This window comes from Dipodomys ordii, unplaced genomic scaffold, assembly GCF_000151885.1.
Source record: "Dipodomys ordii isolate 6190 unplaced genomic scaffold, Dord_2.0 Scaffold22, whole genome shotgun sequence".
In the NCBI taxonomy this organism is placed as follows: Eukaryota; Metazoa; Chordata; class Mammalia; order Rodentia; family Heteromyidae; genus Dipodomys; species Dipodomys ordii.
The window spans coordinates 4,100,826-4,113,985 of record NW_012267238.1 but is presented as its reverse complement, the minus strand read 5'-3'; the positions used below and the strand labels follow the sequence as shown (position 1 = coordinate 4,113,985).

Genomic DNA, 13,160 nt, shown 5'->3' with positions numbered 1-13,160 from the left:
GAAAACAATGGAGGGGCTAACAATGTTCAAGAGGAAGTGTACTCATTACCTCACTCATGTAACTGTAACCCTCTGTATAGTATCTTTACAATAAAAAAAATATATATAAAAAAAAAAAGAAAGCAATGTAAATGTTCAATGGTTATATGTTCACATCAGTGTAAAGAGAAGTATATCCCTAATTTAGGTGCTATACGTTTTATATATATATATATATATATATATACATATGGAGTAAATGAAGTTATACTGTGCAGTTTTTAAAAGCTTCCCTTGAATGCTTTCTAAGGGTTGGGTTTCATTTTGTTTGCAGTTAGGCTGGTACTCTTCTACCACATCAGCCATGCCCCCAGTTCCTTTTGCTTTTTAGTTATTCTCCATTTAGGGTCTCAAGTTTATGCTGATAGCCAGACTGGCCTAGACCTCAGTCCTCCTATTTATGATTACCACATGGCTAGCATGACATTTGTGTACCATCAGAGACAGATTTTATTAAGATAGGGGCTTGATACGTTTTTGCCTGGGCTAACTTGAAAATGAATCCTTTCCAGACTCTGTCTCTGGGGTTAGCCCAGCTAGGTATAAAGTTAATCATTAGCTCTATCTTCCTACTAGTGTATATACAGAACTTTAGAACTGTTAACAATTACCACTTTCATTTCCAGTCACACATTTTCCTTGGTTTAAGCCTCCTATAAATTAGTCTTATTTTTGTTTTACATAGTCAATATTGATTTACTTACTTATTGGCCTATTTTTTATTTTATTTATATCTCACTTGATCTCCTTACATTTCTTTCCTCCTGTAGGAAACTATACTTTCAGAAAGTATAGTTGGGCTGGGAAGGTGGCTCAGTGGTAGAGTGCTTGCCTTGCATGCATGAGGCCCTGGGTTCGATTCCTCGGCACCACATAAGCAGGAAAAGCCGGAAGTGGCCCTGTGGCTCAAGTGGTAGAGCGCGCTATCCTTGAGCTGAAGGACAGCACCTGGGCCCAGAGTTCATGCCCACAACCGATAAAAAAATATATATATATAGTAATCCCTCTCTATATTTTTGTCCAAAATTGATCTTGCCCTCACTGTGTGTGTGTGTGTGTGTGTGTGTGTTGTGTGTGTGTGTTGTGTTGTGTGTGTGTGTGTGTGTGTGTGTGTGTGTGTGTGTGTGTGTGTGTGTGTGTGTGTGGCGGGAGGTGTCCTGGACACTGTCTTTAAGCTTTTTTTGCTCGAGGCTAGTTCTCTATCACTTGAGTCACAGAACCACAGATCATTTCTGACATTTTGGTGGTTAACTGGAGGTAAGAGTCTTATAGACTTTCTTGCCCTGGCCGACTTTGACAGCTGATCCTCAGATCTCAGCCTCATGAGTAGCTAGGATTACAGGTATGAGCCAGCAGCACCCTGCTTGCCCTAACTTTAAAATAACTTGAAAAAAAAATAACTTGAGTATAAAATTCTAGTCTTTCTTACTACTTTAGAATACCTAATTTCTCCTTAAGAGGTATCTGTTCTTAAAGCCTGATTGTTGCTCCTTTGGGGTTTTATTTAAAGTTGTCTTTTCAGCCAGGCACTAGAAAGTCCATGTGACTCTTATCTCCAATTAACCACCAAAAAAGCCAAAAGCAGAGAGATAGTTCAAGTGATAGATGCTAGCCTTGAGCAAAAAGCTCAGGGACAGTGTCCAGGCCAAGTTCAAGCCCCAGGACTGGCACAAAAATAAAACGTGCCTTTTCAGTTGCAAATGTGACTCAGCTTACCTAATATGCACAAGGCTGATGTTCTGTAATTACACATGCAATGTATTTAGTTTGTGGGATTCTTTTGTTAAATATTTTCCCTTCTTTCTCTTTCCTTTTTTTTTGTGGGGGGAGAGGGGAGAGGGAGTTAGGGCTTCATGAATCTTAAACCTATGAATTTGAATTTTTAATTCAGAAATTCTCAAGCTACCATTTCCTCCAATGCCACTTCTCCCTCACTGTATCTGCATTTTTTCCTAGAATATTGTATGTTGGACCTTCTTTGTGTATGTGTATGTGTGTGTTATGGAGCTTCTTGTTTTCTATTTCTCTCCATAATTTCCTTCATTTCATCTTGTATTCTCAGGAATTTCCAAATATTTATCTTCTACTGATTTTCTCTTCATCTGTATAAACTATTTAACTTATTTATTGAAACTTTTAAGCTGACTACGTTTTTCATTATATTCAGTCCTTTTTCAAATGTGCCTGTCTCTGGGAGAAAAGGAAAAGAATGATGAAAGGGGTGACATCAATCAAGATGCACTATATTCATAAACTCATTTGTTAAATGATAGCTCCTTTGTACAACTAATGATTTTTAAAAGTCTGCCTATCTCATGATGGCTTATTCATTTATTAGAATGTCAATTATCTAGTCATATAAAATGTTAATTTAAAGTATCTTTCAATCTACCATCCCAATTGTTAGAGCTATAATCCTTCTGATTGTTCTATCTGCCTGCTGACTCTCATTTGTGACAAAAAGCTCTGTTTATATCTTGTCATTTTTAATTGTAAAAATAGTTCATCTTTGGTTTAACTGATTTCTTCTCTAATGATCCCGATGACCTGAGATGTAAGAATGCTCCTCAGAATTTAGTTTTTAATTCTCTAAGTAACTCAGATACATAATGAAGTCAGTTTTGTTTTTATTTTGTTTTGTTTTGTTTTTTGGTCATGGGGTTGAACTCTGGGCCTGAGCGCTGTCCCTCAGCTGTTCAGCCCAAATTAACGTTCTACCACCTGAGCTACAGCACCATTTTCGGTTTTCTGGTGGTTTATTGGAGATAAGAGTTTCAGACTTTCCTGCCCCAGCTGGCTTGAACCAAGATCTCAGATTACAGCCTCCTGAGTAGCTAAGATTACAGGCGTGAGCCACAGGCACCCGGCATAAAGTCAGTTTTTATATTAATATCTCAGCACAGAGATACCTGAGCCAGGTAACAAACTTGAATCCAAAATGTCAGCAAGGCATGTATCCTGTGCCTCAATTTCTTAGGGAAACTTTTTTCATTTTCTCTTTCTATAGAGCCCAGGAAAACCAAGACCAGATTTTGTGTGTGTGTGTACACACACATGTGCGCATTCAAGTCTTACAGCTTGAATTTAGGGCCTGGACACTGCCCCTCAGCTCTTTTGCTCATGGTTAGCACCCTACAAGTTGAGTCACAGCTTCACTTTGAGCTTTTTTGGTAGCTTATTGGAGATAGAGTTTCATGGACTTTCTTGCCTACGCTGGCTTCAATCCACGACTCTCACATTTCAGCCTCCAGAGTAGCTAGGATTATAGGTGTAAGATACTGGTGCCCAGCTCAAGACTAGATTTATGTAGAAATCTTAGTTACTTTTTGTACATAGCACTCCTCTAGGAACCTCATCTTTCACTTAAAAACACTCACACCACCCTATGAGTGTGCTTCAGAATAACACAGGCCTCAAGAGTTTAGTTTTGACTTCAGTTCCATTTTTGTTCCCAAACCCTCAAGATTACCTTGTCTTCCCAGCAAAGTTCAGAAATGCATTTAAAACAATTGCTCTGAATTATATAGCTTTTCTGGATATTTGTAGCAGAGGAGTTTTCAGCTTATCTTGGCCATCTTGCAAAGAAAATTTGGCTCTCCAATCTATTTGCTATTTATTACCCTCATGGGAGTGATCTCACTAAAGCACAAAGATGAAGAATTCTTTGAAATTCTTCAGGAGATCTTTATTCTTTGGCATGACATGCAAAGTCCAGCAACTGCCTCGTTCTGCTATTCCTCATCCATCTACTCATGTACACTCTGTTCTAGCCACTCCTGTTTACAATCCCTAGAACATGTTGTTTCGTGCTCCTGTGTCTTTAAGTACACTGATTTTTCCTTCTCTTTTTTCCCTGCCCTCATCTACCTGCTGATAGTCATTCCCGACCTATCCAAATTGGGTTGTCTTCGTTGTGAAAATTACAATTATTGAGCTCTATATATGCATAACATTGCTAACAAGTTATTTAATACAATTTTGCTACTATTACTATCCCCATTTTCCAAATAACGAAGTAAAATACAGAGAGGTTTAGCAATTGGCCCAATTACATGTAGTTACAGCTGGCAGAGATGGAATATGAACACAAATGGTTCATAACCAGATCCACCTCTCCTAATCTACACTTTGCATTACAATTATTATTGCACTTGTACCACATTTCAGAGCACATCTTTATACCAATCTTCCCAACTATACTTTGACCTTGAGACAGAATCATGTATTTTATATTTGTAGTACGATGACAAGCACATTGAAGGCCCTCAAGTGGAATGAATGAATGACTGAAAGTAATATTACACGGACACTGTTTTAGCCCAGGTCCTCTTTATCTCTAGCCTGAACTAGCTGGACTCACTCCCTCCAGTTCATACTCACATTTTCCCTCCTTTAACCAATACTCCCTTTCTTAAGCACATGGTGATATCATAGTGCTACTTACAACTCTTTACAGGCAACATCCTATATGTAGAATAAAGTCCAAAATTCTTTTAGTATGATCTAAACTATGGCCCTTACCATATGATTTCTGCATGCAGTCTCTCCAGCTTCCCTACTCCACTCCCACACAGCACCTATACTTAACTTCTTGTCAATACATGAATATACACACAATGGCCTTCTTGACTTTGGTTATCCAAGCTCTTCTGCCTGGAATGGCAATCCCTTCACCCTAGCATGGTAAATTTCTATTCTCTTCAACATATATAATCCAAATGCCTTGCTAAGGTTTTCTCTAGATTACCAGCCCATTCCTACAATTTATTGGCATTATGTATTTTCCTCACAACTTCAGTTTGTTATTTCGCTGTGCATTTACCAACTAGACTAAGGAGAATGGAAGAACAGGGACAAAAATATTCACTGATTATAGAATGAAATCTAATTCACGGATCCTATATAATAGTCTCAAGTAAAGTCAGCTATTAATTCAAAGTGGGTAACCTCTTCAGAAATTAACTGGAAGTCAGGCAGGGAATGGAAATATGAGTAAACAAAAATAAATACCTAAAGCCAAGTGCTGGTTGCTTATGTTGATAATCCTAGCTACTCAGGAGACTGAGATCTAAGAATCTTGGTTCAAGAGGAGGAGACAAATCTCAAAGACTCTTATTTCCAATTAACCAGCAAAAGGCAAAAGAGAAGAATGACAGCTATGAGTGAAAAAGCAATGCCGCAGTAGAGCAAATAAATAAACACCTCCTAAATTACTGCTGCTCAATCTTGAAATTCTATAAATCAGGGCAACTCTTTTTTAAATTATATTTTTATTATTTTTGTTGGTGGTGGTGGTTGTGGGACTTGAATTCAGGGCCTGGGTGTTGTCCCTTAGCTTTTTCACTAAAGGCTAGTGTTCTACCACTTCAAGCCACAGTGCCACTTCTGGTTTTCTAGTGGTTAATTGGAGATAAGAGTCTCATGGACTTTCCTGCCCAGGCTGGATCCTTGGATCTCAGCCTCATGAATAGCTAAGATTATAGATGTGAGCCACTTGTGCCTGGCTTATTTTTATTTTTATTATTTTTAAGTAGTGGTACAAAGGAGTTACCATTCAACAAACTGGAGCAATCCTATTGTTAATTAATTGGTAAAATATGGTGAGGTAATCTCAACATGAGTTTTGGAAAATACATAAGCAAGCACAATGCACATTTTCAGGAAGGCATAACATAAATTCTGGACTATGTGTCACTGAGGTTAAAAGAATGAGTCATTTTATGCATTTTGAAACAACCCTCATAGACTAGGGAAATCCCTGTCCTTTTATTTAACAGTCACATAGTTTCATTATTTCTCTAGTCTTAAACACAATTTAGGTGACAAAATTAGCAGATATTGTCAACTGAGTAATAAAGCAGAACTATTTTTTTTTGCTCCCCACCCCCCAAACCAGAACTATTTTTTACTAAGGAAATTGTTAAAATGTATGTAAGGGAGTGTTTACAAAGAGGATACCGTAGGATAAACAGTAAGAATAACTGAAGCACTACTCAATACTTTTTATCTACTTAATTTTTGAAATGAGCTTTTTAACACAAAAATAGAAAAAAATTGGCTGAGTGCCAGTAGCTCATGCCTGTAATACTAGCTACTCAGAAGGCTGAGATCTGAGGATCTGGGTTCAAAGCCAGCTGAGGCAGAAAAATTCCTGAGACTTCTATCTCTAATTAACCACCAAAAAGCTGGAAGTGGAGGTGTGGCTCAAGTGGTACAGCACCAGCCTTAAGCAAAAAAAGCCAAGCAAGAGTGAAGAGCAAAGAAAACAAGAGGTTTCTTCTTTGTTGCTATTTTTGTTTTCTTTTTTTGTCTTGTTTGTTCATTTATCTGTCTTTGGGAATGTGAGAGGGGCACAAATATGGAGGGACAACTGGGAAACAAACACATCAGTGGTACTCATTAGACACTATATTGAAAATGAACTATACAACTTGTGGATGGAAGGAGGAGGGAAAGACTGGGAGGGAGCAAGGGAAGGGGAGATATTGTCCAAAAAGAAATGTGCTCATTACCTGACTTATATAACTGTAACCCTTTCATACATCACCTTTATAATAACAATTAAAAAATTTTAAGAGAGCCCTGAGTTTCTCTAGAAATGACACAAAAAAATAAAATTCAAAAATTCTTTTCTTTTCAATCATTGTCTACATAGAATTATCACAAAAAGTAAAATTTTGAGCTTCAGATTCAAAGGTAATATAATTTAGAACCATTTTGACTTCAAAACAATTCTTTTTAAAAAAAAAGAATTACTAAAATACATCTTTTTTTGGGGGGGGGTCCAGTCGTGGGGCCTGAACTCTGGGCCTGGGCGCTGTCCCTCAGCTCTTCAGCTCAAGGCTAGCGCTCTACCACTTGAGCTACAGCGCCACTTCCAGCTTTATTCTTTTTGCATATGTGGTGCTGAGGAATCGAACCCAGGGCCTCATGCATGCAAGGCAAGCGCTCTACCACTGAGCCACCTTCCCAGCCCCACATCAATCATTTTTAATGAGGTTTATGGGAGCTGCTATGTTCTAAATCTAACTATGAATACAACTGTGTGATCAATTTTTTTAATACATTAATAGAAGCTTCTACATCAATAAATGCAGGACACTAGTAGTTCATACCTATAATCCTAGCTCTTTGGGAGGCTGAGACTAAGACCTAGAAGACGGTGATTGGAAACTAGTCTAGGCAGAAAAGTCTGTTAAACTTCATTTCCAGAAAATGCTGGATTAGAGGCCTGGTTCAAGTGGTAGAGTGTGAGCAAGAAAGCCAAGCAAGAGTATGAGTACCTGAGTTCAAGCCTCCATATTCATACCCACACAGGACTGTCTCTAAATTTAGATTATAAACTCAAAGAGAGAGAATGCTTTAATATTCATTCACTGATGCTTCTCAAGGACCTAAAATAGTACCTAGCACTGAGAAAGGAGTCATAAAAATCCCCAAATACACATCAAGATGGTACAAATATTTAGTATGCCAAATAGACATGAGATGCAGATCCTCGAAGAACATGAAATTGAAGTCTAAGTCTACCTCAACAGGATCACTGTTGCAGCCTTCACACACAGAGTTTCACAAATCAATAAAAAAACAAATCCCCAAAAAAGTATATTGATAATGCATATAAGAAATTAAAAGTTTACACCCCAGGAGTCATTGAGGTTCTGAAACCTTAAACTTACAAAAAACTGTCATAAATAAACAAATCACAAAAATGTCACCAGCACAACCAACATTTTTAACATAAATGAAGCTTTGTACTTTGTTCTTAAGATAATCCAATTAAACAAAAAAAGATACTAAGCTTCAAAAACAAAATTAGCCAGTATGGTGATACATAACAATAATCTCAGCACTCAGCAGGTTCAGGTAAAAGAATGTCAAGGTCAAGGCCAGAATAAGCTACTTTGAAAGACCCTGTCTAAATAAATACAACAATGTAAATTTTAATATGGGAGGGATGAGATTTAACTCAAGTGGTAAAGTGCTTGCCTGGCAAACAAGAGGCCCCAAATTCAATCCCTGGGATTTCAAACAGTAATTAAAAAATAAAGCTAGCTGTGACCACACACATCAGTATCCCAGCTATTCAGGAGGCTGAGAAGGGAGAATCACTTGACAGGAAGAGTTCAAGAACAGCCTAAGTGGGCTAGGAAGGTGGCTCAGTGGTAGAGTGCTTGCCTTGCTTGCATGAGGTCCTGGGTTTGATTCTTCAGCACCACATAAGCAGAAAAACCAGAAATGGTGCTGTGGCTCAAGTGATAGAGCACTAGCCTTGAGCTGAAGAGCTGAAGGACAGCACCCAGGCCCATACTTCAGGCCCTAAACAGAGGACCAAAAAAAAAAAAAATAAAAAGCCTAAGCAACACAGAGATCTTGTCATAGACAAATACATAAATATATATTTATAAATATATAAAGAATACGATTTTCACTTAAATACCAGCATATCTGCTATAAAATTTCATTTATAATCATAAGGAAAGTAGGCCTTTATCAGCTCATTTAACTATGCTAAAGGAACAATGTTAAGCAATATATTTCTGAATATTCTTAAAATTGCTAAATAACTAGTGGATTCTAAGTAACTCAACAGATCCTAATTTAGAATCCCAATTTAGATAAACTTCCTTAATCAATAGTGTTTTATGCAAAAAAAAAATTCTTCAAGGGCAAAACATTTACACAAATCAGAAAGTAAAACTCTCATGGCTCAAAATTGAAATATTTTGCAATGGCTCCTAGGCTCAGAAAATTTTTTTTAATGTCTAATCTGTTTGACTATATAATCAACAATACCGGTAGGAAGACAAGATTTTTATAATCTCAGACTTTTATTTTTATTTTGCCCTCATTGACATTTGAACTCAAGAGTCCTGTGCTTACTGGCCTGGTACTCTACCACTTGAGCAATACCTTCAGCCTTGCTTTCTACTTACTGGTTCGAATATATAGTCTTTTCTGATTTATGTTTCCTGCAAATATCTTGCTAGGTAAGCATTTTTTTTTAATTTGATTCTCTGGATCTCAGCCTCCTGAGTAGCTAGGATTTTACAAGTGTGAGCCATCCACACCCAGCTCATAATCTCAGAAATTGAGGTAAATTAACTAAGCAGCAATCCAATGGAATTGGATTTCATTCTTTGGCAAGGTACTTAACCTCCCAGGGCCTCAACTGTGTCTACAAAATGGAAACAAAGTTGCCTATCTCGCAGAGATGTTGTGATGCTTAAAAGGAGTACCAAGAAGCATAGAGATAGAGACTAAGAGAGGAAACAAGATATCCTAGAACACAGCAGTGTCTCAGCTGAATCAAATCAGATTGCATTCTGGAACTTGTAGTCTTTAGGGACTGCACTTTTCATACACAAGCAAATGCTCCCCTTCCCTTACTGAAAATAACATCATAAGGCACAATACTAATTATATGGACTTTTCTGATTTATGTTTCCTGAAAATATCCTGCTAAGTAAGATTAAAAAAAAATCAAACAGCTGTAGATGTGGTGACTAGATGTGTCCCCAAGAAGTCTCAGTCTTGGTTTGTGTTTTAAGCGGGACAATTTCTGTCTCGAAGCTCAGGACCGAATAATAAGCTGCTGATGTTAACAAAAGGTAAAGAAGTTCGGGTCAGAGTCTCACAACAGACTTTATATTTAACTTGCCAGGATAGTGGAAATCTATACGGCTAGGGAGACAGAAGCGAGGACCCTGGCCAACCAATCTTGGTTTACAAAACTTTTAAACCCCACCCACCCAGCTTTTCGATCGGGCGCTAGTGGAGCTTTGCCCTCGTCTGGTAACAAGTGGCCATCTATCGCTTCCCCACTATGTGCCACGCTCTGTGCTCAGTATGCACTTTTCAGGATTTCATGAAAAGAACTGCACGCGTGAGCTCATTCTGCAACCCCACTCGGCTCTCAACGCTGAAACGTTCCCTTCCGTCCGTACCCTCAGATCCAACCTGTCTAACTCCACTCGGGCCCAGGAACCCACTTCCTCCCAAGCAATCCGACTCCAAGCCCAACACGGAGCCAAAGCACTTGTGGGCTCCTCCAGAGCCCCTCCCGCTCCGCACCCCAGCTCCAACCTGCCTCTAAACTTGTTCCAAGAATTGATTCCCTGCAAACTTCGGACTTAACGCAAGGCGCGGGGTCCCCTCACCGTCCTCCCCCCCTCCAAATCCCAAGGTACGCGGTAGATCGATCACCCCACAGTTCAAAATTCACACACAACACAGAAGGCCCGGGCACAGCCGGTTCCGAACCCACGCCAACTCCCCACACTTGCTCCACCAGGACCCAGGGCCGTCCACCCCCACGAAATCAGACCCGGCCGGGGCCGCGGGGCCTGGCACCCGAACCCCCCCCACACACACCCCAAGGGGAGGAAGGGAAGGAGGCTCCACCTGGCTCCGCGGGCGCCGCGCGCAGCTCCGGCTCCGGCCTGGGCCCCGCGGCGGCCGCGCCCCCGTCCCGGCGCGGGCGGCAGCGCTCCGGCGGGCCGCGGCGGGCGCGCTCGCCCGGCAGTTCGGCGTCGGCCTGGCCGTCGTCGCGGGCCCGACGGCGGGCCCAGCCCGGGCCGCGGACGCCGCAGCGCGAACAGCCGGGGCCCACCGCTTCCGAAGCGCGCTGGGTGCACGCCCCGCTCAGCGAGTGTCCGCACGGCAGGGCCGGCACTTCCCCCGGAGTCTCCAGGCACCCGGCGCAGCCCGACCCCTCCGGCCGCGGCGGCGGAGGCGGCGGCGGCGACAACACCAACAAGGCAGAACCAGAGGCCGAGCCTGGAGCCCCAGTCTTGGCGGCCGCCATCTCGTCACAGCGGCCTCGCCGGCCCCGCCGACTCAGAGCCGCCGCGGCCGCCGCGGAAGAAGCCCGAGTACTCGGACCTGCCGCCGCCATCTTGTTTTTCGTTTGAAGGGAGAGTCGGTTGCGAGGGAGAAGAGTGGCGGGCGGGACGGCGCGGGGCGGAGTTATCTATCTGCATATTCATGAGGGGGCGGGTCTACGGCGGGCCTGGAAGAGGTTCTCCGACCTGGTTGGCGAGAGAGGACACCTCATTAATATTTATTAGTCATTCTCTTTATATCCGGTCTTCGGCCTCGCCCTAACAGTCTATTGCTGAACCCAGCTAGGATGGTTTTCTGCTGAAGGACTTTATTTGGAAATTCCGGACGATCTTAAAACTTCATGAAATAATTACGTATTCTATCTTGCAACATCCTGGTAGAATGAGCAAGCTACGGGGAGTGGGAATCATAGGAAGTTTCCAGAAACCTGCCTAGGGGCTGCATTGGATATAAGGGTCTGGGCTTTCTCTGAAGGATCGGATCACCCAATACCTGTGATCTGATTATTGGCCTACTATGGCCAATAACTAATTGAATCAATAGCTGCTGAAAGTAACAGCCTCTAGTCAGTCCTGACTAGAGTCAGTCCCCCTCTTTACACATCCTTTCTTGAAACTCCCCTCCCTTTACTGGCAAAACCATACATCCTTGTTTTTGTTGGCTTTCTTCTCTTAGCTATTTCCTAGCTCCTCCAGTTCCTTATCTGAGTTATACTCCTGTCTAGGGCTCAACGATAGATATTCTAAGAGCCTCTGGTCTCTGTCCCCTTCTCACTCTGCTTGCTTCTCTGGTCCATCTCATGCTTTCTTCTGAAACTCTCTAATTGGTTTCTGCAGGCCAGACTTCCTAAGACCCACCATGAAAATTTAGTTGCCTGATGGAGGATGTCTGCATCCCTTATTCCAAAACTAGCATTGCTTGCTGGTGTTACATTATATTTGGGGGGTTATACTTTGTTAAAAGAATTTGCCAAGGGGCTGGGAAGGTGGCTCAGTGGTAGAGGGCTTGCCTTGCATGCCTGAGGCCCTGGGTTCGATTCTTCAGCACCACATAAACAAAAAGAAAAAAGCGGGAAGTGGCACTGTGGCTCAAGTGGTAGAGCACTAGCCTTGAGCTGAAGAGCTGAGGGACGGTGCCCAGGCCCAGAGTTCAGACCCCACGACCGGACCCAAAAAAAAAAGAATTTGCCAAGAGAATATAAAAAAGCAAGGTTTATTAGGGTATTGATTGAAAAAAGACAGACAAATAACAGGCAGCTAGATAGAAAAGCATGGTGCTGTCCCTGCAACTGCTCCTATTGCTTCTACCCATGCTGTTACATAGATGTAGAGTAGAAGACAGGCTTTTATGGAGTTAGTGGGGATTTTGTTGATTGGCTAACTTTTTGTGTGGACCTATTGGTTAGCTATCTCTTTTTCAGACCAAAGTTGGGGGGAGCTGTAGCAGCTTGAGCACTCCAACCTGGTCTGTTTGATGGGCTAGACTCACTGTATTTCGAGTAGATTTTGGTATCTCTCTGTTCGCCATGTCCCTTTTAATGGAGCCTCCTCCACGTAACTGTCTTCCACCTGCCTTTTAAAGCAGCTGTCTACTCCTATTATAGGTCCAACCTTAAAGCTCCAAACCTAGTCTTCTTTAACTTTAGCCTCATCTTCCATATCTGCTTAGTCCAGTCAGTTCTTCCACAGAAATTACTTTCTCCACCAATCCTTTCCTTCTTATCCACTCGCACTGCCCAAATCATTTCTCATCATTTTTCACTTAGATTATTGCAGTAGCTTTTACAGATTGCCCTCTTATTGCACAAACTTTGTCCTCTTATTGCACAAACTCTCTTTTAATCCACAGTCTGCTTGTTTCAGAGTTGTTTCATAAAGGCCAGCTTTTGACCGTGTCATTCTAGCTTGGGCCAGGGGGAGGTGCTCAAACTTCATTACCCTTCTCTTTCTGAATGCCCAAGGTGTGGGGAAAAGAGAGGCTCCCCCCCCCCCCCCCCGCAAAGCCTGGAGAGATGGTTCTGCACCCTAAGGTAGATTTGGAGCTAGAAAGGCATTACATAAAAGGCATTTCCTGCTTTATAGAAAAGCAGAAGCTGGGCTGGGAAGGTGGCTCAGTGGTAGAGCGCTTGCCTTGCATGCATGAGGCCCTAGGTTCGATTCCTCGGCACTACACAAGCAAAAAGAAAAAAAGTCGGAAGTGACACTGTGGCTCAAGCACTAGAGCTGAGGGAAATGCCCAGGCCCAGAGTTCAGGCCCCACGGACTGACCCAACAAAA

General features: G+C 41.9%; 1 protein-coding gene across 1 annotated transcript in view; it reads right to left on the bottom strand.

Moving 5' to 3' along the window:
- Positions 1–10,936, bottom strand: part of Rnf169 (ring finger protein 169) — a 63,455-nt gene extending 52,519 nt beyond the window's left edge. Inside the window, exons 1-2 of the mRNA XM_013014153.1 lie at positions 10,444–10,936; positions 8,972–8,992 (exon numbers count right to left, since the gene is read on the bottom strand). Coding sequence (XP_012869607.1) covers positions 8,972–8,992; positions 10,444–10,936 — 514 coding nt within the window. The remainder of the gene's footprint in view (positions 1–8,971; positions 8,993–10,443) is intronic.
- Positions 10,937–13,160: the final 2,224 nt, after the last annotated feature.